This window comes from Mercenaria mercenaria, chromosome 14, assembly GCF_021730395.1.
Source record: "Mercenaria mercenaria strain notata chromosome 14, MADL_Memer_1, whole genome shotgun sequence".
In the NCBI taxonomy this organism is placed as follows: domain Eukaryota; kingdom Metazoa; phylum Mollusca; class Bivalvia; order Venerida; family Veneridae; genus Mercenaria; species Mercenaria mercenaria.
Window position 1 is genome coordinate 11,901,131 of NC_069374.1, and position 26,556 is coordinate 11,927,686.

At 34.1% G+C, this 26,556-nt stretch overlaps 1 protein-coding gene across 2 annotated transcripts in view; it reads left to right on the forward strand.

Moving 5' to 3' along the window:
* Positions 1-1,672: 1,672 nt before the first annotated feature.
* LOC123526402 (chloride channel protein 2-like) overlaps positions 1,673-26,556 on the forward strand; it is a 40,489-nt gene continuing 15,605 nt past the window's right edge. Inside the window, exons 1-13 of one of the 2 annotated variants that reach the window (XM_053522942.1) lie at positions 1,673-1,797; positions 4,228-4,359; positions 7,536-7,664; positions 8,595-8,728; positions 9,710-9,784; positions 18,055-18,133; positions 18,645-18,770; positions 19,393-19,477; positions 21,135-21,236; positions 21,621-21,705; positions 23,138-23,290; positions 24,700-24,769; positions 25,938-26,048. In XM_053522942.1, the coding sequence (XP_053378917.1) occupies positions 4,308-4,359; positions 7,536-7,664; positions 8,595-8,728; positions 9,710-9,784; positions 18,055-18,133; positions 18,645-18,770; positions 19,393-19,477; positions 21,135-21,236; positions 21,621-21,705; positions 23,138-23,290; positions 24,700-24,769; positions 25,938-26,048 (1,201 nt within the window). In that variant the 5' untranslated portion in view covers positions 1,673-1,797; positions 4,228-4,307. Of the gene's footprint in view, positions 1,798-4,227; positions 4,360-7,121; positions 7,292-7,535; positions 7,665-8,594; positions 8,729-9,709; positions 9,785-18,054; positions 18,134-18,644; positions 18,771-19,392; positions 19,478-21,134; positions 21,237-21,620; positions 21,706-23,137; positions 23,291-24,699; positions 24,770-25,937; positions 26,049-26,556 lie in introns of those variants that run through there. The other variant, XM_053522943.1, reaches the window with a different exon arrangement.

The following is a 26,556-nucleotide window of genomic DNA, read 5'->3' on the forward strand; positions in this document are numbered from 1 at the left end:
TGTTCCACCTCATCACCCACATCATGTGACACAAGGTGCATAACTCTGACACCAATTTTTCATGAATTATGCCCCTTTTTACTTAGAATTTAAGGTTAATTTTTATGTATTTTCACTATATCTCAGTTACTACTGAATGGATTTGATTCAGACTTAAAATAGATGTTCCACCTCATCACCCACATCATGTGACACAAGGTGCATAACTCTGACACTAATTTTTCTTGAATTGTGTCCCCTTTTACCTAGAATTTAAGGTTAATTTTGATGTATTTTCACTATATCTCATTCTGATTGGCTTAGAGCCAAAGGGAAGTAACCTTTTTTTAACTTTTGTATGGAGTTTCTTCACCTTAAATTCCAGGAATTAGTCTATTTTTAGAAATCCTATTTTTAGATTTTCAATATTTTAGGTATTTTTCTAACTTTTTTATTATAAGTCCTATGTAAAAAGTAAATACATTTTTCTGTGGTAACATGGGTCGGTAAGACACTTTTTTGTATTCACTTTTAGTGTATCTCGAATATTAGAGATTTAATCTATTTACTAGTATTACTATACTAGTATTATACTAGTATTACTTACATGTGGAAGCCCAGGATGAAGTACTCCAAAGACTAAGTATTTTTAAGATTTCTTATGGTTGCCATTCTTCTGTGACAAGACCGTATGGTGGGGGTATGAGTCACTCCTGTGACAGTTCTAGTTATTATTAAAAATAGCTTTTTCCCCAACATAATTAACATTATTTTGTAATCTTTATATCTTTTTTATGCCAGTTCGAATCCTCGTGATTTATTTGGTGTTCCTTGGTTATTTACGTTTCGAAAGGAAATGTAACAAATTGGGTGAACGTTGTTATCTGTAAACCATTTAGATCCAAGTTTAAGGTGAATTCTGATGAAGTTTTATTTGTTATTTCATTTTCAACAAACTTTGAAATGTAAATGACCCTTAATCTCTAGAAAAACGGAGGTCCGTACCCCTAGAAAACAGGCTTGTCTAGAGGTACGGATCCATACCCCTAGACACTTCCTTTGTGTTTGAAAGATCATGTAAGATTAACAAAATTCTGTTAACCTGGGAGCCATACTGATGATGATACATGAGTGTTCGCGACCATACAATAATTGTTAAGTGAAGTGCATTTGTACATTGGCCATAGAAGCGTTTGTTTTCCCATACTTTAACAATTGTTGGTACCTGTCCGGTAACACTGTATGTGTTTGCTTTTTTCCCATTGGAGATATTATTAATGACTCACAGTTGAATTTACATGCTAACATACTGTATTACATTATTATTTTCTGAAAAACCTGTCAGAAGATTAAAATATTTATGCTATTGTTACATAGAAAACAACATTCCAGTGAACAATAGTTGCAAGATTTAAGTTGAAAATGTATCTGAAAAGTGGTTGATAAGCAGAGCTTCAAAAAGTTGCCGATTTTTAACTTTCCAGACTGATTTACAAAATGAAAAACTAAAAAAAAATTGGTCTGGTAAAAACGAATCATGAGTTATCGCCAATACAGCTACATGTATGTATATATCATTATACTTGTACATAAATGAGGAAAATTCATGTTTCTTTACTAAAAGATGTACTTTTATTTTGATAATTTCAAAATGTACACATTTTCATCATGAATTTTCACTATTACAGTTATATGGTCGCTACACTAAAGATCTTGGCAGTTTTGCCAAGTTTCAGGCAAAGAGAATTAAGACACAAGACAAGGTTGACTTTGGAAAAGCAGAACCAAAGCCTAGAAACAGATTATGGGAATTAATCGGTGAGTAAATATTAATTATGTCTTTTCTTCCAGAAGTTTGACATATTTCAGGGGGAGAAGGGTGCCAGATTTGATGTCAGAATTTGTCACCTTTCCACTCTCCATAAAATCCGTCCCCATTTTTGACAAATTCTCTGCCAGAATTTTTTTTACCTATTTCAGCATAATTATGTAAATCATACCATTTAAAAAGAAAGACAGTGTGCTTCTTTGTAATTTTCTTTTCAAACACATTTATGAAAAATACTATTTTTATAACAACACATTTTTCCTCTGATTTAAGATACTACAGTCAACATAATTTTTCCTATCCTACATGTAACAGAACCTGCAAATCCAACAAAACGGAAAAAAGAAACCATTTAGTGGTTGATATTTTGGTCCCAAATAATTTCAGATTTTATTTAATGAACGAGACATCACCTGATCACATACATTTTAAATGATGCGAGTGGCTGTAACATGTATGTTTAGCCCCACAATATAGTTATATCAATGCAGTATATCCGGAAACAACGTAAATTTATGATCCTCTGTATAATAGTTTTATGTACATTTGTATATTGCCAGATGGAAAGCATTGAACATGTTCTTCTTAGAAACAGCTACCCTTGTTTCATATAATTTCACAGCAATGTTTCTTGGGTTGCTCTCTACAAAATTCCTTCAAGTTGTTATGGTATGTCTAAAAACATGCCCACAAGTGGGTGGGGCAAGTTTTTTTATATGGCTGTATAGAAGCCTTTAAAAATATCCTCCTCAAAATGTGCTGGTCAGATTTTAAAATAATTTCGTTTCCACAGCAATGTTCTTTGAGTGGCCTTTCATCAGAATGATGCAATTTAGCTGTGAAAGTGAGGTGAGGTGAGCCTGATCTTTGTTTTTTGTTGAGCCCACTAATGCGGAAGCAAAGGCATAGTCGTCCAAATAGCTGTTTAGTGTATGTGCGTGCATCATGCATGCATCCAGATTGTTTGAGTGCACCATAACTTTGACATGCATGAAGCAATCTTGTTTGTATTTAGCATGAATGTTACCCTCAGTGGGATGGGGCATCATGCGCAAACCCTAGGTTCCTATCTCAAAGGTCAAGGTCACAGTTATGTCAGATCTTGTACGGTCCATAATTTTAACATGTATTCATTGAGGAACTTGTTTATACTTGACATGAATGTTTAACTCAGTGAGTCAGTGTCATGTGCAAACTCCAGGTTCCTATCTCAAAGGCCAAGGTCACAGTTATGGGTCAAAGGGCGGGCTCGACATGTTGCCCTCTGGGCATCTTTGTTTAGTTAAGGAGGCAAAATCGTGACCTAGTTACTGTATTGTGATTTCCCTCTCTATTTTCCGGAAGAATTAACTTGGTATCACATTACATTGTAGTTTTTTTTTGTACTGCTTAACATTTTTGTTTGTCTTTCTCCCAACATGCCAGATATTATATACCCATTTATACTACAGTACAAAGAGACATATGCATTTAAATACAAAACCAATCTCAAGTTATACAATGCATCTTTGAATGATTATTAAATCCTGTTATTTCTAAGTGAAATCAAATTGACTTTAGCAGTCATGCATGCCACTGTATATAATTATCTGAGACATTGCATTTATATATTGATTTATGTTAATTGGAGTTGTTTATTCTTGCAAGTATTTGTGAAATGACTGCTTATGGTGATAATTGCTTTGAAATATGTCGTTCTATCATAATTCATTGAAATGATTGTAATTAAACAATCATGGATTGTTTGATGTTAAACTAGTACTTAATCAGATAAAGTTACATTTCTAACAAAATTATTTTAAAGGCATTTTGATTAATTTTTAAGGATGAATGAGTACTATGTACTCATCATTACTTATTACGATGAAAAGGAATTAAAATGTGAGTTTTGTTTAATAATTGTTCCGATATTATGGACGGTAATATAGTATAGTTAACATACTGGGGATAGTGAAAGTTCTAGGAAAAAAATCTACACAAATATTTCTACAAGTTCAGTAACTTTGTTTTCCCATTTTGCAGTTATGGCCCTTTTTCAACTTAGCTATATCTGGTTAAGTTATGGTTTGTAAGCTTGTATCTCAGTAAGTACAAGTAGGAATGGATTGAAGTTTCACGCACTTGTTTACTGTGAACGTCTGACATGCAGTGCACAGGTTCCATAACTTTGTCTTGCTTTGTGCAAGGTTATGCCCCATTTTTGACTTTTGGTATTCATTTATTTTACAAGTTTGATTTAGTGCCAGGGCTATTGAATAATCAAGTGTTGGTCTTCTCCTATCACTCTTTAGTCTTAATCTCACTTTAAAAGGCACTGGTACTTTTCTAAAGTGATGATAAAATGTTGATTGTATCACTTGTCTGTTCTGCATTGGGCTTAGTTTGTATTTTTAAATTAATGTACTTAATACAAATTTCAGGTTTACTTGTTCGGCTTCGAGATTGGATATTACAGAAGGTTGGCGAAGATTGGATATTTCTTGCCTTGTTAGGCATTATAATGGCAATCCTTAGTTTTGCTATGGATTATGTTATTGAAAAAATGCAAGAGGGTATGTATCAAGTAGTGGTATGACATTAGAATTACGAGTTATATCAGGGTTTCAGAAATCCCACATGCAGATAGATTTTGTCGAGCCCGCTTGCATAAGCAAAGACATAGTTGTCCAAATGTGTGACAGGAAAGGCCGTACCGGCGACAGTAACCATCAGAACAAATCAACACCCTTTACAATATTTACAAATTTATTTACATAAGATGATTATTTACAATGAATAGATGATATGAAGAAAAAAACTGATTATAAGAAAAAAAAATAAAAGTTCAGTATCACCAGATACAAAGTTCGTATAGTTCCATTCTAATGTGACGTGGTACAGTTCTTTAATTTAATTGCGAACTTTAAGTAGCACAAACAATATATGAAAACATATCTTCTAGTCCAGTCCCTTTAAACCGTGAATACGTTGATTCCGTATTGGCTCCCTATGGTGGTAGGTGTTTGCATCCCTGAGCTGACTTCAGAGGATAACAAAAATCATCGTCTTTGCGGTTTACGGCACAACCATAAGACGAAAGTTCTATGCTGGGAAAATCACATCCAGGCGAGTGAAGAAAAGTGAACCTCAGGCATTGTACTTCCGGGTTATGACATCACCAGGTAAATCGTCTAGCGGAAGAAGCTAAAATATATAACATATGGTAAGCACCATAGCAAAACAAAAAGTCAGGGCATAAAACTGCTCCTTTGGGTACACCATACCTCCGTAGGCTCCCATAAATAATACGTGCTACTTATACAAAATATATGTGCTACTAAATTCATATGTCACGTTATTAAAATACGTCACTAATTACTTCCATTATTACAAAAATTACTTACTTAAAAGACTAAAGTTAAAGTATGAAAAAGATATGAAAAGTATATGATGAAACATTATAGATACGGAAATGATAAACTGCAGCCATTATTTACAACTACAAATTAACAAAATTCAATATAAATCAATCGTTATATCATAGTTGGTATCGATATAATATCTAATGCCATACACTACAATGGACATTAATTAGATGTGCTAAAGACTGGCACACAATTTCAAATTACAATAATATATTACATACATGGTACTAGACTTGCCATATAGATTTATACATAACAATACAATGCAGTAATGGCGTTCCATAATTAACAAAATGTTTGACATAAGTTTTTGAAACAGTGCTTTACAGTTATCACGATACAAATTTCAGTATAAATCTAACATCTTATATAAACGAAACGTTTAGACTCCTCTTTCTAAATAATTTACAGAAGTCTGAAAAATTTAATAAATTATCCTGACATACCGAAACTAGTCAAAATCATGTGCCGAAAAGTAAATGTTACAGAATTCTGTAGAATGAACAAAAATTTACCAAATAAAAACCGTAATGCAAAAATCATACAAAAATCTAACAAATAAATTTCTTACCTTGATCGAGCATAAATTTCTAGCAAGAAAATAATTCAGACATAGATTTGTCTATAATGTCGGAAGGTGGTGTGCGCAAGGCATATCTAGTCCAGTCTATTTAAAGGATAATGTCCCGCCAAATACTTAATTTCATGGGATTCACGTCTAAGCCGTGAGCTATGACTATTGTCATTTTCACGGGATTCACGATATAGCCGGGAAATCTAACTACTTTGTCGCGAATTGAAATTGACAATTTGAGGCCCATTATAGTGGTTTTGGGGATAAAAACATAAATTACTGAAGTTTATAAAATATCAACTTTCTTATTACTGAACCGAATTTAATGAAATTTACATGGAAATTTAAGTTATGAAATACAGAAAAACATGAGAGGTACTTTATGCGTGAAAACTGACATTTACCTCAATAACTCAAAAATTTACAAAAAGATGATGCAATACCTGCATTTACACTACAGATAAAATAAGGCCCGTATGTCATTTGTGACAAAATGGCTGTTCGGTGTATGTGCATCTGTGCCTGCGTCAATCCGGATTTGTTTGTCCAGACCATAATTTTGACATGCATGGAACAATCTTGTTTATATATGGCATGAATGTTAACCTTATTGAGACAGAGTGTCTTGCGCAAACCCCATCTCAACAATCAAGGTCACAGTTGGAGGTCAAAGGTCATGTCAGATCTTGTCCGGCCCATAACTTTGACATCACATGCATTGAGGAATCTTGTTTATATTTGGCATGAATGTTAACCTCATTGAGACAGAGTGTCATGCACAAACCTCAGGTTCCTATCTCAAAGGTCAGGGTCACAGTTGCAGGCCGGACGTCATGTCAGAACTTATTCGGGCCATAACTTTGACGTGCATTGAGGAATTTTGTTTATACATGTATTTGGTATGAATGTTTAACTCAATGAGACAGACTCTTTTTCAAAGGTCAAGGTCACAGTTAGGGGTCAAAGAGCGTGCTCGACATGTTGCTCATGGGCATCTAGTTTCTGGGATCTTACTACATTATCAAGTTAAGTACTGGCTCAGATTCGTAGAGGTAGAGTGCTGGAGATCATTTGTTTGCTCCCAGGCCTTGTCATACCAAAGATGTGAAAAATGGTACTGGTAGATTCCTGGCTTGGTGCTCAGCATAAAGAGGATAGTCCTAGGTCTGGTCAAACCAGTCTGGTGTCAGTATAATGCGACTGGTTAGGGTATCATGTTGGATGTCTACGGATTTATATCCCAATGAGGCTGCGCACTATAACTATAAAGGTGGGCATTTTGCTCACTGCTACAAATAAACAACTTTGTTTATACAACTGATTTTTTTTTTTGAAGAAAAAAAGATGCTGAATACGCACACACATGGTGCCTGGAAACAACTAATCAGATGCTAAAGGGTTGTGATTTTCTGAAACTGTGCTCTAGGGGACAATATTTATTGTAATTCTAGACACCAGCTAGATTATGTATGAAATTGTATAACTAACAGCAAAGGATTTCTACAGGTTTTTATAGTAATCCTATATTTATTTTATTACATTATACTTTCAAATTAATATGATCAACAGTTAAAAAAGTCGTTTTAAGTATTTTCATTCAAACTGCTGTGGAGTAAAATAATACTTTCACATTGTGTTGAATAACTATTAAAATGATAGTGTAAAAATATGTAGTATATTCAGTAACTTTGTTACCCTTGTTTTTGATAAATGGGGTTTAATTCAGTTTCTGTTTCTATTTCTATTTCAGCAAAAATCTGGTTGTATGAAGAGTGCTCATTTTCATTAACTTTACAGTACTTCTGTTGGGTGATGTACTCCTTGCTGCTGATTACATTTGCCACAGGATTTACTCACCTTGTGTCTCCACAAGCAATAGGTAAAATGCTTTGCTTTCAGCTAATAGTTTTGATATTTCTGTTTTTATGCCACCTCTCTTCAAAGAAATGGGGTATATTTCTTTGCTCATTGTATGTCAGTTTTTCAATGGGTAGACCATTTGGTTTGTGACCAATAGCTTAGCTAGAGAATGCTTTGGCTCGCCTCAGGTCAATATATGGCCCTATTATATTGGGGTCAGTAGGTCAAAGGTCGAGATACAATGACCTTACAACTGGAAATGGTTTCCAGTCAGTAAACTAAAGAATGCTTTGGTCTACATTCCTCAAACTTCACAGAACGGTTGCCTGTGGTCAGTAGATGACCTCTTTTGTTTTTGGGTATCTGTAGGTTAAAGGTCAAAGTCATGATGCGCTTGAGACTGAAAACGGTTTCTGCTCAGTAATTTGGAGTGCTTTGACTGTAAGTCATCATATGGTTGTTGCCTGTAGTGTTTGAGGTCATTTAGTTTAAGAGAAAAGCTTACGGTATACAAAATTACATATTCACTTGCCTCCGACATGCCACCATGGAGGAACATGTGTTTAACCAACAACTCTTGTTAAAAGGGAGGTTGTTATTTCATACATGTATAGGTATGTGTATGTGTAGGATTATTTCCATATTTCTGTATCATTCTGAGATGTCAAAATTCGGAATGTTGCAAGATACTCACGCATTTAACAGAACATGTTGAAAATGAGGTTGTAAAAATTAAATCTGTTTTGAGTGTATAGTTACCTGTAGTTTTAAAGTATGTTCACTTTGAATTTGTTATATCTTTGCAGCTTCAAAATATTACATGCAGCTGAAATGTTCAGTCATTGCTGTTATGCTATAATCATATGAAATAATTGACCAGTTTCAGAGTCCGTTTATTTATAGTTGATATAATTATATGCATTCAGAAAGATTTTGTTGTTTTTTCTAGGTTCAGGGATTCCAGAAATGAAAACTATACTACGAGGGGTTGTGTTAAAAGAGTTTTTAACTTTTCGAACACTTATATCTAAAGTTGTTGGGTTGTGTTCATCATTAGGCAGTACTTTGCCATTTGGAAAAGAAGTAAGTTATCTCCCTTTGGGTAGCATCAAGTTACCCCCTTGTTAATGTCTTATCAAATATTTGAATTTGTTTTTAACAAATGGAAATCCTGTAGATAGGCCTTTCATATATTGTCTTAATGTGATCTAAATATTACCATATAGACAGTGTTCTTAGTATATCTTGGCTTTTTAGCTTGACTATTCGAAGAATAGGGGAGCTATCCTACTCGCCCTGGCGTCGGCGTTAGCGTGAGCGTTAGCGTCACACAAATGTTAAAGTTTGTGTACCATCTAAAATATTTTCAAAGTCCATTGAGGTATTGCTTTCATATTTTGCATACTTGTTTACCTTCATCACCCCATTCTGTAAACAGGAGCAGACAACTCTATCAAGCATTTTGTCTGAATTATGGTCCCTTTTCGACTTAGAATATACTTATTGTAATGTTAAAGTTTGCTTACCACCCCAAATATTTTCAAAGTCCATTGAGATATTGCTTTCATATTTTGCATACTTGTTTACCATCATGATCCCAGTCTGTAAACAGGAGCAGACAACTATCAAGCATTTTGACTGAATTATGGCCCCTTTTTGACTTAGAATATGCTTATTGTAATGTTAAAGTTTTACTCATAGCTTATATTATACTATCAAGCACTGAGAATAGTCGAGTGGGCATTGTCAACTGACAGTTCTTGTTGTGAAATTTTGTTTCTAATTTAACAAGGAAATATCTGTCAAATGAAAGGATAATTTTATGATATTTAATGTGTTTGTCATTCAACATAGAGTTCTCAAGTATGTCAAATAGAAATAATTGTATCAGTGTACTGTTGTAGCCAGGAGATGTGTTTTTCTAGTAGGAAACACTGTCTTTCTCCTCTAAAGTTTGAATAAATCCAGGAAAGTTTGTCCCAACAAATTAGCCTGTTTTGCTCAGACCACAGTAAATACATTGTATATTTTAACATATTCATACTGGTTCTGTTATTATTTCAGGGTCCATTTGTACACATTGCCAGTATTGTAGCCAACTTACTGGGAAAATTATCATCATTTAAAGGCATTTATGAGGTGAGTTTTTGTATTTTGTTGGTTTTGATGGAACATTTATACACAGTCTCAAAGGGGCCTCTGTCACTGAGCATTTGCACCTATCAATTTGGCATTAATATCTTGGAAAAGAGCTTCTTAAAGGTGAATTTTTACATGGGTGAATGTTATTTTGGTAGTAATGCAAATGACCAGGTTCTACCAAGGTCCCTGTCCATGCCTGAATGCACAGATGTACAGGCTGATCTTGGTCTGCACTATTTGCAAAAGCAGAATCACTTGCCGCCAGCAGGTTTAAGGTTAAAGGTTGGAAAATGAGACCTAAAACCCAACAAATGAAATGTGCAGCATTCGTACGACCCTAGGACCAGCTTTAGCGGAAGTCTATTATACATATAAATTGTAAAAAACGCCTTGATCCCAAAGCACCGGAAGTTATAACTACACTGATAGACTATGAGTCAGAGTACGGGGAGACTTTTTGCATCTGTCACATTGCACTTCAAGATTTCTGTTTTCGATAGCTAGTAAAATCTAAAAGAGAAAGCGTAGAATGCAACAAAGAAAAGAATTTGGGTTGATAGAGTCTGGTTATGGGTGGTAATGAAAGTGCAACACTCATACCCACTAGCACTGGTTTTAAGTGGAATAATATCAAAATATACACATGTACATCCGTATTGAACAGACTCCATGATTCCAAAGGACCAGAAAATATAACAACACTGAGTTTAAGTACTATGAGACTTTTTACAGCCACCAGTCATCATCTTAAGACTGTTTTTGTGAAAAAATTGTGGAAAGATCCCTTGGAAGCATAGAACAGGTCCAAGCAACATAATAGCAGAGGGTCCTTAGTTCTTCCTAGGTGCCTGTCTATGCCTGAAATAATGCCACAAGTGATACATTATTGTCTTCCTCCCCCATTAAAGGTTTGAAAATGGGACATAAAACCCAACAAATGAAAGAAGATGTATCTTTTGATATTCATATGGAACAGTTGATTTAGAAATGAATTTTTTTTTTTTGGTGTTCATGTGAAATGAACGACAGAAAAGGATCGGCTAGTGATTCATGTTTAATTTGCCAATCCTATTCAATCTGACTTTCATTTTGCAGGAACTCTGAAAAAAGGTTTCATTTCTTATTTTTACATTATATTTCCTTTTCATCTGTAAACAAGATTATATTATAAATTGCACAGATTTTGTTGCATTTAACGTTTAAATCAGCTTCCCGGCCATTTCGTTCACCAGACGGAACAACTGTGATGTCATCTAAGGAACGTCCTCCCTGACTACAGCAGCCCATTTAATAATATCACTGACGTAAATTTTGCGCCTTTCTTTTGCTGTTCATACGAAATGAACGTTATAATTTTCAAGGAAATAGAATACGGTGAATGTAAATACTTAAAATTTAATCAGGCAGCATAGAAAATTTTCAGGTAAGTGTATGGTACTATGGAATGTTGTAAAAGAAAGAACGTGACTTAAAATATGACAACCACTTTGTCTGCCTTGTCAGCTGTGAAAAAACTAATTTTATTGTGATCAAAATTAATGGGATCGCCTTAATCTAGATAAAATACAATGAAATATCTTAATGTTGTTCTTCTGACATTATGTAATGTTTTCACTGACCCGTGATAAAGTATGAACAGGCTTTACTTATATATAGCCCGCTCGCTTAGCTCAGTAGGTAAGAGCGTTGGTCTACGGATCGCGGGGTCGCGAGTTCGATCCTCAGGCGGGGCGTATGTTCTCCGTGACTATTTGATAAACGACATTGTGTCTGAAATCATTAGTCCTCCACCTCTGATTCATGTGGGGAAGTTGGCAGTTACTTGCGGAGAACAGGTTTGTACTGGTACAGAATCCAGGAACACTGGTTAGGTTAACTGCCCGCCGTTATATGACTGAAATACTGTTGAAAAACGGCGTTAAACCCAAAACAAACAAACAAACAAATATCTTATATATATATATATATATTTTATGTGACTTTCTTATGATATATGTAGTATGCTCTTTAAGCAGACATAAGTTAATACTTAGTTAAATTATGTATTTATTGCTCATAAAATGTTCTTGACACATATTTATCATTTTCAAGGTTATAATAATCTAATTAATTGTGCTCAGCAATAAAGAGACACACATTTGTTCATTTAATTCTTTCAGTAACCTTTAATGTTCACAAAACTTCTCCCCAGTGACTTTGAAGTTATGTCCTTTGATTACTCAAACTTATGAAAAATGACAGTGTCAGCTCTGTTTATAGAGTATATTTACTTTTAAAGAGATGTAAGAGCATCAGAATGGATAAAGAATCATGAAATGTGTGTGTAATATATCAGTTATAGACTTAAGTCTAGTTTACTAATGTACATTCTTGGTCATAATTACCTTCCTGCAGGTCTACATAAACTATATATAGACCTCAACATTACTTTATAATTGTATAGTATAGAGCTGTCATTTTACAGTGAGAAGACAATATTTTCAGGGTTGTCAACATGCTAATGTAGGGTTTATCACATGTAATTATTATGCAGCGGGGTGTCATTTTGACAGTGTGAGACAAGACAGAACGTACAGCATCTGATTCATCATTTCTGACATATTTGTTGATTTTTGCACCTTTTGATAGATAACTTTCTCAGAAATTCAGAATGATGGTAGCATGATTTTCATCAAGACTTTATCTTAATTGGTTTTTCAAATTGCAAATTTGAAAAGGTTAACAGCTGATGTAGAAATGTTTGTGTTGATATGATTTTATTTTTGTTCATGTCTAATTTATTTATATTTATTCAGGTATTACCTTGCAATGCAATGTTAGCACAATTTGTGACATTTAATTAAACTCAGATAAGATTTGTTTATAATTAAGTGCCCAATCTGATGGATTATTGGAGAACTGATAATGCCAAAATATTGGTTACCCAATTCTCCATGCTTTAAAATTATCAGTAAACAAACAAACAACAAATTAATTGTTGCTTCCAATTACTGGAATTTTATGGAAAAAAACTGAATAAGCCAGATTTATTAGATTGAAATAATATTTTATAAGATATTCACCTAATTCTATTGAAAAAGGATAAATAAAATCTGTAAGAAGATCCTTTGGAAACATAGCAAGCAACGAACCAATTATAATAGTAGACTTGGCTTGATTGAGTCTGTTCATCAGAGATTATGAAATATGTAACACCCCTCACACCCCGTAGCATCGGCTTTAAGTTGATCTCTTATTATCACAGAGATAGGGCCTTGTGTCTTTTGTTTTTTTTGAATTCTGGGCAAATGGGGGAAGAAAAAAGTTATGGAAACACTGCATTATTTGGAAGAAATTTTCATAGGGAAAGGAACCTGTAGGCCCCTGCAAAAGAATGAGGAGCAGTCTTTTTTTATACTGAAATATTTTATGAAACAACACCAAGTCCAAGTATGGGAAAATGTTTTACAGCCACCACATGGTACTTAAAGACTACAGCTGTGAATAGTTAATAAAATCTAAAAGATATCTTGGAAGCATGGAATTAAACCAGGCAAAATAGTGATAGACTGCTCATGTGTTTTGTACTATTAATTTTTTATTCTTATTTAGGAAGTTGTCTGTCTTGATCAGCTTGACTTATTTTACTGCTCAAATATTTAAATGCTTGTCATTATATTTGCAAAGTCAGCAGCATATCTAAAAAGTTTTTATTTAACTTTGCACAGTTTATAGGTATTATCACTTTCTCATCTCTTGCAAACAAAAGTGACATTTTAACTAATAATTGAGATTTAAAAGGTAAATTCAGTATGGAAATTTTGTAGTATTTTGAAATCAATTTTCAGTATACCTTGTAGAAGTGTGTGTTATTTGAAATTAATTTTTGTTATGAATACAGTCATGTGGTAAGAGACCAGGCAAGGAAACCAAAGGTCTCAAGTTCAAGTTGTTGTATGTTGCTGTACAGGGCACATTCATGCGAAGTTTCATCACAAGATGTGCTTAATATTTAAAATGAGGGAGGAAAAGAAAATTATCATTCTGAAGTTTAGATTTAAACACCTGATTTGAAAAGTTGATAAATATTGGGCCAAGTCACTACAAATTAAATTCCTTTAAATATATATATTGTATCATTAAATTTGCAACTAATAAATTGATTTTTTAAAGAAATCATTTGTTTGGCCATACAATTTTAAATCAATTGTTTGGCTATAAATTCTGAGCATGTGTAATTTTCATTATTCTGCTAACTTGACTTGCATGTGTGAGGTGAAAACATTACCTGTAATTTCTCTTATTTACTCCTACAAGGTTTTTTGTAGGGATGGGAACGAATACTGAAATCTGTATTCGAATATTCGATTTGCCATATTCGAATATTCGGCTTGTTTTAATGGAAGCTTTAAATTCTTATTAAGAGACTGGCATATACACAATATATGCCGTTGTTTAAAACGTGTCTCATCGGCCTAAAAAACGTTTGTTTCGGGTAACCTGACCCTGCCTAGTTAAACCCGTCGACCCTAGCGTTTTGTTTCACGATTCTGCCAGTATAATCATGAACATGTTTAACTAATCCAGTATTTCAGCTTCAAAATGAAACAAAAAAAAAACGTTCAAATCGATTAAAATTTAGACCGTCGCACTTTATCTAAAAATAACGGCACGTCACGTGCCGCGCTGTTGTATTACCGTTGCCATTTTGAAAATTTTCAATCGGCCTGTAAAAAGCCGATAAACTTAACGAGGGCAGACTTAAACCATCTTCATCATGATCGTATGCATCAATCATAAGTTATTTCTTGATTTTATTATAAAAAAAAATTCTAAAAATTGTTACATAAAACAGGCGCCCATAAAAAAGAACAAAAGCTAAAAAGGCGTCACACTTATGCCTGTTGGAAACTGTCAATCCGTCACGATGACCCTAGCTGATTATGCATTGCATTTTTCTTGTTAATTGGACAATTTTTGACATGCACCACATTTACGCCTATTGCAAACTGTTAATCCCCGACGATGGCCCCTACCAATTATGCATTGCAATTTTCTTGTTAATTGGACATCTTTTGACACGCGATAAATAAACACGTTTATTCTGCAGAATAGAATTAACATGCTTATATTGCCCAAAATCAGCGATACTCATTAAAAACAACCTATTCATTAATTTACGAATTTTCGAATTTGATTTTCATATTTGAATATTCGGCCGATTTTCGAATATTCGAACATTAGTTCTCATCCCTAGTTTTTATACGCCCGTTTGAAAAACAGGACGTATAATGAGAACGCCCCTGGTGGGCGGGCGGGCATGCGGGCGGCATCCACAGACTTTGTCCGGAGCATATCTTCTACATGCATGAAGGGATTTTGATGAAACTTGGCACAGTTGTTCACCATCATGAGACGGAGTGTCATGCGCAAAAACCAGGTCCCTAGGTCTAAGGTCAAGGTCACACTTAGAGGTCAAAGGTCAAATTCAAGAATGACTTTGTCCGGAGCATATCTTCTTCATGCATGGAGGGATTTTGATGAAAGTTGGCACAATTGTTCATCATCATGAGACAGAGTGTCATGCGCAAGAACCAGGTCCCTAGGTCTAAGGTCAAGGTCACACTTAGAGGTCAAAGGATACAAGAAAGAAAACTTTGTCCGGAGCATATCTTCTTCATGCATGGAGGGATTTTGATATAACTTGGCACAAATGTTCACCACCACGAGGTGGAGTGTCATGCACAAGAACCAGGTCCCTAGGTCTAAGGTCAAGGTCACACTTAGAGGTCAAAGGATACAAGAATAAAAACCTTGTCTGGAGCATTTCTTCTTCATGCATAGAGAGATTTTGACATAACATTGCACAAATGTTCACCACTATGAGGCGGAGTATCATGCGCAAGAACCAGGTCCCTAGGTCAAGGTCACACTTAGAGGCCAAAGGTCAGATACAAGAATGACTTTGTCCGAAGCATTTCTTCTTCATGTATGGAGGGATTTTGATGTAACTTGGCACAATTATACACCATCGTGAGACAAAGTGTCATGCGCAGTTCCCTTCTTTAGAATGACTTCCCTTTGTTGTTACTATAAATAACTTATATTGTAACTTTTTAATTACTAGTCGTAGGGAAAAATTGAGACCACTTTTCTGTAGTACAACATGCATGCTACATCCAATTATGAGGTGTATTTTGATCAATCTCTACCTGGTAAAGATTTTTGTGTGGACTTACAATTTTTTTTTGGATTTTTTTTTTTTTGGATTTTTTTTTAAGATTATCTTCCCTTAGTTGTTACTATAAATAACTTATATTGTAACTTTTTTATAATTGACCGTAGGGAAAAAACAAGACCACTTTTCTGTGGTACAACATGGATGTTAATTTCAAATTTTAGGTGTATTTTAATGTATCTCTACCTGGTAAGGAGTTTTTTTGTGGACTTAGAAAAACAAATGACTTACAGTGATTACTAAACAACCACAAAATTAAAATTCCATTTGCAAATACAGGTGCTAGAGTAAAGAAATTTGCTGTGACGGGCGTATATTGTGACATTCTGGCACTCTTGTTTGACATTCATGTTGGTCAGGAGGCATTACATGCCTAAAATATTTAATAAACATCCAGTATGGAATTCAACTTAACCAAAATAGCTTCTTTATTGTTTGGTACTCAGATTTCGGCTAATCATTACTAAAAATCTTGCTTATTTATGTATTTATTTTGTTGGGTTTAATGTCGCACAGATACAATGAAAGGTCATATGGCGACTTTCCAGCTTTGATGGTGGAGGAAGTCCCCAGCTGCCCCTTTATGCACTATTTCATCGTTTCGAGCGAGTATCTGGGTAAAACCACCGAGCTTCCGTAAGCTAGCAGGATAGCTTCTTCACATGATAAATTCAACGCCCCGAGTGAGGCTTGAACCCACATTGATGCGGGGCAAGTGATTTTGAAGTCAGGGACCTTAACCACTTGGCCATGGAGGCCCCTCCCCCCCCTTACCAAAAAGAATCTTGGTTAAGTCGGCAAAATAAAATAGTGAAATGGTTTATTGTTGACCAGTTTCGAATTAAACACCAAAGGAAATCCATACCAGGTTTGAGCTTCTGTCATGGACTACAAAATTCCTTATTTTAATGTTTTATGTATTTAAAAAGAAGGTAATTAAAAGTTTAACAGCTTATATCAGAGAAAATTTGTGTTATCTTTGTTTATATTTAACATTTTCAAGGTTGTTAAACTTTATAAACTGACAGCTTAAAATTTATGATCACTCCAAATCCTTTGGATGTTTTTTGTTGTTGCAAATTTAAGGATGCAGTAATACTATATTCTAAAATTGGATATGGACAACAGGAAGCAGATGTTGAGAATTGATGGCAACATTTACAGTCTGTAGAATCGCGAGGGCACCAGCATATTCAAATCCTCAAACAGGAAACAAACTTGGATTAAAACTGTTTTGTCGAAAAAGATCATTTTAAAAAGCTAAAATAAATGAATGTTGATTTTACATTTCATTTTATTTTAGACTTGCTTTAATTGTGTGTTACAGGGCAGTTATACATTTACTTTTTGCCATGGAACACAAATAACATAAAAAGATGTATTATTTATAAACTACCAATAAAATTTATGTCAGAAACCACAAAATTGTGTTCCGTGGTTAATTGAAAATAGGTTGAAATTTAATACATTTAGTTTTTGTATGTTAAATCTATGCAGTGATTGTTTACTTTATTTAGATTTTACATTGTATAAGAATGTTTGAAATTAATTTATAATTTTACTGAACATGCTGAAAAGAGATTAATATGTAATTAAAGCAGGATTCAAACTTCCAATGCAGTTACAAGCCAACCTGTTCTAAGGATATCTTTGAACTGACACCACCTCCCTGTAAACACCACTGCTGTTATATCACTAACTTTCATGGTGGATTTATTTTGGTCAGCCTACAAAATTTAATCCCAAGAAAGCAGAAAAATTGCCATTCATTTTGTGATAAAATGTCAAAATTCACATTAAATTTGAATCGCCATGAAATAACAATTTTGGCAAAAACCAAACTATTTGATAGCACAGTAATTTATTTCCCTGTTTAATCTTTTGCAATGTATTTTAACCTCTAAATTAAGACCACCTTCAAATGAAGACCACTCCCCAGGATGTGGTCTTTTTAGATAGATTTAGGTGTAACTCAAAAGCTCTGATTTAGCTAAGTAAATAAGATGGTCAAAATGGCTTAGTTTCAAATAGATATCTTTTTTATTTTCAGAATGAATCTCGTCGGTCAGAGATGCTGGCTGCAGCATGTGCTGTTGGGGTTGCAGGGACATTTGCAGCACCTATAGGGGGTAAGTGTTTACAAACATATCATACACTCAAAACCTGCATAAAGCAGTCAGCTAAGGAGTAACACAATCAGGCTGCTTAAAGCAGGTGGTTGTTTCAGACAAGTTTCAATAAGAACAATAAGTCAGTTTAGAAGTTGGCTACTTAAGGCAAGTTGCGGCATAATACAGGTGGCCGCTAAAGCGGGTTAAAATGTGTATCATGCAGAACTGAATTTAACATTTGATTGATGCAAGTTCTGGTTTATCTCCTTAGGTATTTTAAAGATTGTAAATGTGTCTCCAGAAATCAAAAGAATGAACAACCATAAAAAGAAGATATAAAATATGATGTACACAAGTGAAAAATATTTTGATCTTAATCTGTAAAACAAAATTTGTTTTTATTTCATGCAATGGCTTAAAGGAAATGGTGGCTAGATTGTAGTTCTTTACCAGTGAAAAGTGCATTTGAGAGTTATCACTTTGACACAGTTGGATATATTTATTATGACTTTTTTTGTGTTATTTCCAGGAGTATTATTCAGTATAGAGGTAACAGCGACATACTTTGCTGTGAGGAATTATTGGCGGGGTTTCTTCGGAGCTGTTTGTGGAGCAGTTGTGTTCAGGTTGTTGGCCTTTTGGTTTAAGTATGAAGGTAAATATTTTAAATCATCCAAAAACGTAATTCCAATTGAAGGTCTGGGGTTCTACCCTGATGCACACTTTTTCCTGAAATACTGTGATGGGGCGTACCTGGGCTCTTCTGCCACTATTTAAAGCTGTAAAGCTGCCGTATGAACAAAACAAGCAAACAGCTATTTTATGATAGGAAGCTTACCAGTGACTTGCTGTGAATTAGTTTGGTGTTGGAGAATTTGTTGAACAGAGTAATGTTAACAAGGTAATGTTTAAAAAGGACTGAACACAAATTACAATCATTTGTAGCCTGTTTACATTGTTACAGTACAAAATTTGTCCGAGGGCTATAAAACACTAAAGCAAAGATTTTAAGAGAAATCTGAATAAAGATGTTTCCTGGTACACCAGCTATAGTGATGTATAAATGCACTGGCTATAATGATAGCCTGGAGCACTGGCTGTAATGATGGTGCGGTTAGCTAGCTATAATGGCGATCCGGTGCATTAGCGAAAATGTTTAATATCACTTTGTCATGTCTTTCTGGGTTTTACTTGAAACTAACTGTACTGAGGTACAAATTTGTCAAACACTATTTTATATGTTGGTTGAATTAAACATTTATTGTTTTTATTTTCAGAAACATTGACAGCGCTGTTTAAAACTAACTTAAAAACAGATTTCCCTTTTGATCCATTGGAATTGCTTGCATTTTCATTTATAGGGTAAGTATTACATTGTCATCTATGTGTAAAATATGTAGAGCTTCTATCTTACTCTGATGTGCTACTTGTACTTACAGATATTGTTAGTTCCCTGCAACATATCTTAAAGGAGTTTTTATACGAGTAATCTTATAGTGAGTAGGTTGACCAGTTGGTCTTTTGTCAAAATTTCTGGCTTAAATTACTTTATGTTTGAGTGGCTTCTAATGAAACGTCATACATGTAAATATCATGAAGGGGCAATATGGGTGAAGTTTTTTTAGTGATTCGTCCAAAATGCACATTTATACACCTTTGGACATAGACATTATGTGTACACTTGCAATATTAGTATGTGGGAGTTTATGTATCCTGTATATGTATTCAAATTTTGCTTATTTCATATTTAGAATTCTCGCTTATGTCATGCTTGACAACTGCATAGCCTGTCTGGTCATCTCAGTAAGCTTGGAACAAGAATATGTTTTTAGAAGTCTCAGTGTCTGAAATCTTTTGTCCTCTACCTCTAATTGATGTGGGGAAGTTGTTCTGTTACTTGTGTTTAGATTACTATTGATTTAGAATCCAAGACACTGGTTAATATGTTACTATCCACAGTTACACAACTGAATTACTGTCGAAGCAAAGTATGTAAGAATCACAAGGCTCAGTGGACAGCTGGTTTCATTTCCCATGTCAGCATTGCCAGTGGGTTTTAATCTTGTAAAATAAGACTACAAATGTACCTACAGATAAACCAAACTTTTTAAATCTCTGAAGCAATATTGGTCCTTGTACACAGACCTGACTATTGAAATAACAGCATTACAGAAACCAAATTAGCTGCATCTATTTTAAAAAAAGGCTTTAAAAAAAGAGTGAGGTAGCGGAAATAGGTTTTTATTGATTTCATTTCTTTGAATATATGAATATAGTATGTATTTAGACACACCTAAGTTCATGACATTTCAGTTTTCATAAATACGTCATTGTGACATGTAAGACCACACAACACATTAGGTTACATTATGTATGCATGTTTCACTGCATGTCTAGCAGTCATGTATCATTAATATAGTAATATTTTGAAGTGGGAGTCTTTGCATTTGTCAATGAACTTCAAGGTGAAATATCTTCAGAAATATAACTGATGTTTTGAGTTTTCCAATCTGTTAGTAGTTAGAAGTCATTCAAAACTCTTAGCAATACTAGATCCTGTTTAAGTGGGTTTGAAATAAGCTGTAAAAACAATATATATTTCAAAGATTGAATGTACTGTTAAATCAGATATATTTGGTAGGAATAAATTTTTCTTGTTTTTTTTCTCTATTAATTTACAAAAAAGAAGTCATTGCAAAAACTCAAGATTTTAATTATTTTTAAGATCAGGCCCGGGTACCTATAATTTTTAAGACATATTTCCGTTTTAAACTTGATTCTCAGTCAATACGCAAAGTTTAAAGAAGTTCTGTGTGTAGGAAAATTATTGCCTATTTTAGAAAACTGTCCCATATGTCTTTAATCTTGTTTTTAAATAGAGAAAACATCTAAAATTGCAGTACATCCTTGTATTAAGAACAGTTTCATGAAAACATACGAAGAACCTAGCAGTTTGATTAAGGGCTTTATACATGTATATTCTAGAGAATAAAATTTGCCTTTCACTTCTTTTTTTCAGGATAGCCTGTGGTTTAATTGGTGCCTTGTTTATTTTAACACATCGAAGAATTATTTTGTTTACAAGAAAACATAAAAAGATGTCAGCATTTTTGCAGAAAAAGTAGGTATCACAATCATTTTTCGTTATGAGATTTTACCAGTCTATTAAGTCAGCAGATGAGACTTTTAGATATTGAATGAGGAGAGCAGAATTCTACCAATCTACTTGAATATAGAGATAATGAGTTTAATCCATGCTGAGGTAGATGTTTCTGTGAAAAATTCAAAGAATGAATTATTCTTGAGAGGTTACTTCCATGAGCTGAGGTTCATAACAGCAATAAAACACATATACAGCAGAAAAAAAGTTCTTACAGTGAGCCAGATACACTGACTAATTTCTGTTTTTGTATAAGAGCCATTTTTTTTTAAAATCCAGACTACTTAATTTTGCCTATAAGGTATAAGCAACTTTCTTTTATACATTGATTATTTTTCCTTGCAGTCGATTTATATACCCTGGCCTGGTTGCCATTGTGATATCTTCCACTACTTTTCCTCCAGGGCTGGGACAGTACTTTGCAGGAGAGGTATGTGTATGATAAAATTTACCTTGAACAATTATGGGCTTTTCAGCTGTGTAGTATGACAAACTATTATTAAATCTATATCTATTGTACTTTCCATTGTTTTAATTAACGCATGTTGTCATGTGATAACTGATAAAAAGTCATATTGACTCTTAAGGTGGAGCCAAAAACACATGTAACAAATGTACATTGTTTACAACTTCAGACCCAAAGACTGGCATATGACCAACTCCTGCAATGCTTGGATTTTTTCTGAGTTGTTGGATTTAATGATGAAACAATTGTTGCCTGTCTGGTCTAGTCAGTATGAACATTTATGGACCTGGGGAAAATGATATCAACATCACGTAACACCTTGGTCGATATCTCTTTTTTCCATGTCGATAAATCTTCTTATTACATACTCATTTATAAATTCCATAAGTTTCAGTGAAACCTTAAACGTCAATATTTTTCCATATTGACAATCAGATTTCATATCGGGTGTGTGACATCACTTTTGATGTCAGTTTCATGTATCTCGATACAAATGTAATAACCAATAAATATTGACGTCTCAATAATTTTAAAATATGCTGTGGGAAAAAATTTCATGTCCATAACTCTTTATTATATGAAAATTAAATGTATTAATTATGAGCAACTGTGCAGTATTGTAATTTTATGTACAGTATTTCAGTAACAGTCAACAACTTTTATGTCTTCTCAATAGCCATTTTGACTAGCTTCTTTTACTAGCTGTGTAATATTATTATTTAAGTAATTTTTTAAAAAAGCAAATAAAATCTGTTCAATATCCTGAGGTATTTTGAGAAATAAGACACTGTTCTGATCAGTTATTATTTTATCGTTTGTATAATAATGCATGATAAGATAAGATAAATTTTATTTTGAGTCGGCAAGACAAGTAACAATAGAACATAAGCTCTCCAGGTGCTTTTGAATCGACTATGATGTGATGGGTTATAGATATTTCGTTATGTTTAGGTTATAAAGCTGCTTATAGTACATTAGATCCTACCTGTCATATAATAGATTTACAACTGATGTAAAAAAAGGGAGAAAAAATCAGTTGTACTGCTGTCAGGAACATAACCTTCCATTTTGTTTATATTTCTGAAGGCTGACTTATAGGTTTCATAAACAACACCCTTTACTTGGAGAGTTACAAGAAAAAAGTGCATTTTTAATTTGAAATATTCAATAAAGACCTTGAGAAATGTTGCCTTTAATACAAAAATTTTGTAAATGTTTAACAATGGACTGATCCACAAGATAAAATACCAACCGACAAGTGTAATTCCCAATTAAATTGTGTTAGTATATTGAAATCAGTCCCAATGTGAAAAATTGTTTTTACCAAAAGTAGGAAAATTTGTACCCATGAAATTACATGATTTCACAGAACTTGACCATAACTTTTTTTTTACAGTTAACACATAGACGAGCTGTAGATGAATTGTTCAGCAATATAACATGGACGACGGGTCAGGCTGATGACTTAGATGAGGAAGAAGTTCTCAGTCACTGGAAACATCCGGACACAAATATATATGCTAGCCTTGTTATATTTATCATTATGAATGTAAGAGATTTTCTATTGTATTACCGTGTAACTGGTTATTGTACCCCCCGACAACAAAGTTGTAAGGGGGGGTATACTGGTTTCAGGTTGTCTGTCTGTCTGTCCGTCTGTCCGTAGACGCAATCTTGTGCACACCATCTCTCCTTATCCCCTTGACAGAATTTAATGAAACTTCACAAAAGTGATCAGTACCAACAGTAGTTGTGCATGGGGCATGTTAGGTTCTTTTAGAAAAAAAATTTGCAGAGTTATGGGACTTTGTTTTTTTGTTACTATACTATATACATAGACACAATCTTGTGCACACCATCTCTCCTCATCCCCTTGACAGAATTTAATGAAACTTCACACAAGTGATCAGTACCAACATTAGTTGTGCATGGGGCATGTTAGGTTCTTTTAGAAAAAAAATTTGCAGAGTTATGGGACTTTGTTTTTTTGTTACTATACTATATACATAGACACAATCTTGTGCGCACCATCTCTCCTCATCCCCTTGACACAATTTAATGAAACTTCACACAAGTGATCAGTAACAACAGTAGTTGTGCATGGGGCATGTTAGGTTCTTTCAGAAAAAAAATTTGCGGAGTTATGGGACTTTGTTTTTTTTTTGTTACTATACTATATACATAGACACAATCTTGTGCGCACCATATCTCCTCATCCCCTTGACACAATTTAATGAAACTTCACACAAGTGATCAGTACCAACCCTAGTTGTGCATGGTGCATGTTACATTCTTTTAGATAAATATTCTGCATAGTTATGGGACTTTGTTTTTTGTTACTATACTGTATACATACATTCTATATACATACAGTCCACATAATTATGCAATCTTGTGTGCGTCAAATTGCAATGTACTGTGTCAGTGCATGCGGGGGGTACATTCATCACCTTTAGTGATAGCTCTAGTTTTTACTGCTGTAAAAGTTTACGGATTTGGGGTAAAAACACATGATTTTATTTTATATGATTTTAAAATTTATGAAATCACAAGGTCTACCAGTTTACTTGGCTTTATGTGGTGAATTTATATGAGGCCAATATTTAGGAATCTGATTTGGTCGTAAAAAAAAGTAAAACTTAGCAGCAGGTAAAGAAATAACCGTTATACGGTATTTTATGAATGATTGTTATTCAGTGATACATAAAATTTGATTAAATGGTTATAGCCATATTTATACTCACTTTTTTTTCTGCTGGAAAGTCATCATATTAACATATTATTGACAGATCTGTGTTTTATAAACAAAATAAAAAAATGCAGAAATCATTTAATTTTGTGTGGGAGAGTGTTCCAATATGATTTTAATTACAGTGATCCACTTGATAATTATTCCTACAATATTATAATTGTTGTTGAAATGTGTAGTTTAATTTTTTTTTTAATTTCTTGTTCCAGTTTTGGATGGCTGCCATATGTAATACATTACCTATCCCGGCTGGAGTGTTTGTACCAGTGTTCACCATAGGTTAGTTTTCATCTAAATATTCTATTGGCTGTAGCGCTTATTTGTTGAAATAGTTACATAGTCGCAAACCCACTAAGTTGGTTTTCTCATGGCACGGCTCATATATTGTAAGACTGGTTTTGAGCACCTGTGGCGGAGTGGTTAAGGTCTCTGGCTTCTAATCACTTGCCACTCACCAATGTGGGTTCGAGCCTCACTCGTGTGAGGAAGCCATCCATCTTGCTTATGGAAAGGTCAATGGTTCTGCCGAGATGCCTGCTCATGATGAAATAATGCTCCGAGAGGCACTGTGGTCTCCCTCCGCTATCTACAGTTTGAAAGTTGCCAAGATGCCTGCTCATGATAAAAATAATGCTCCGAGATGCACTGTGGTCCCCCTCCACTATCTGCAGTTTGAAAGTTGCCGAGATGCCTGCTCATGATGAAATAATGCTCCGAGAGGCACTGTGGTCTCCCTCCACTATCTGCAGTTTGAAAGTTGCCGTATGACCTATAATAATGTTGGTGTTACATTAAACCCAACCAAAACAAAATATTATTAGATAAATAAAAAAATGCTTGTTTTGTATTTTTGGCTATTTAGTATTTTAATTTGCTAAAATAGTGAATATCAAGCAGATATATATGTAAAGTACCAGATTGGTCATCAAGAAAAAAAAAAAGCCAGATTCACTCACAAAATTGAGTACATAGTATTTAGTAGTGAATGGGTAAGGCAAAAGTTAAAAGTAAATGCACCTTACAATTTGTATGAATATTTAGATTATGTAGGAGCATATTTTGTATTTTCTTGCCAGAAATTATGCGTGTCTTTGCCTTTACTGATTGAAATTCCCAAACAGTCTGGTGTTAAATTAGTAAAAAGTACAAGTGTGGTGATATATTAATGAAAATGGAATTTTATACTTTCTCTGGAAAACAACCAGATTTATTACATGATTCCTTATATAAATCCATAGCTGGTGCTATATGACCAGTCTGTATTCATCTCCTGTTTACTGGGCTAATAAGTCAGAAGTTTAAATGAATTTCGGATTTCTTTTACTGAATGGCTTGCCAGTCAGTAGTCAGAATGGTTGCTTGAAGTCTTAAGGAGTAATATATTACTTGCATGTTTCAATGATTTACTGAAAAATATGCAGTTTTTGTGTACATTATGTTGTTACAGGAGCAGCATTTGGTCGTCTGATTGGAGAAAGTATGGCAGCCTGGTTTCCTAATGGAGTGAAATCAGGGGATGTGATACATAAAATAGTACCTGGAGGATACGCTGTTGTAGGTGAGATGATTTTGCTTTTGTTAGCTCGACTATTCGAAGAATAGGGGAGCTATCCTACTCGCCATGGCGTCGGCATGAGTGTGAGCGTCACACAAATGTTAAAGTTTGTGTACCTACCCAAATATTTTTAAAGTCCATTGAGATATTGCTTTCATATTTTGCATACTTGTTTACCATCATGACCCCAGTATGTAAAAAGGAGGAGGCAACTCTATCAAGCATTTTGACTGAATTATGGCCCCTTTTCGACTTAGAATATGCATATTGTAATGTTAAAGTTTGCGTACCACCCCAAATATTTTCAAAGTCCATTGAGATATTGCTTTCATATTTTGCATACTTGTTTACCATCATGACCCCAATCTGTAAACAGGAACAGACAACTCTATCAAGCATTATGGCCCCTTTTCGACTTAGAATATGCTTATTGTAATGTTAAAGTTTTACTCATAGCTTATATTATACTATCAAGCACTGAGTATAGTCGAGCGTGCTGTCAACTGACAGC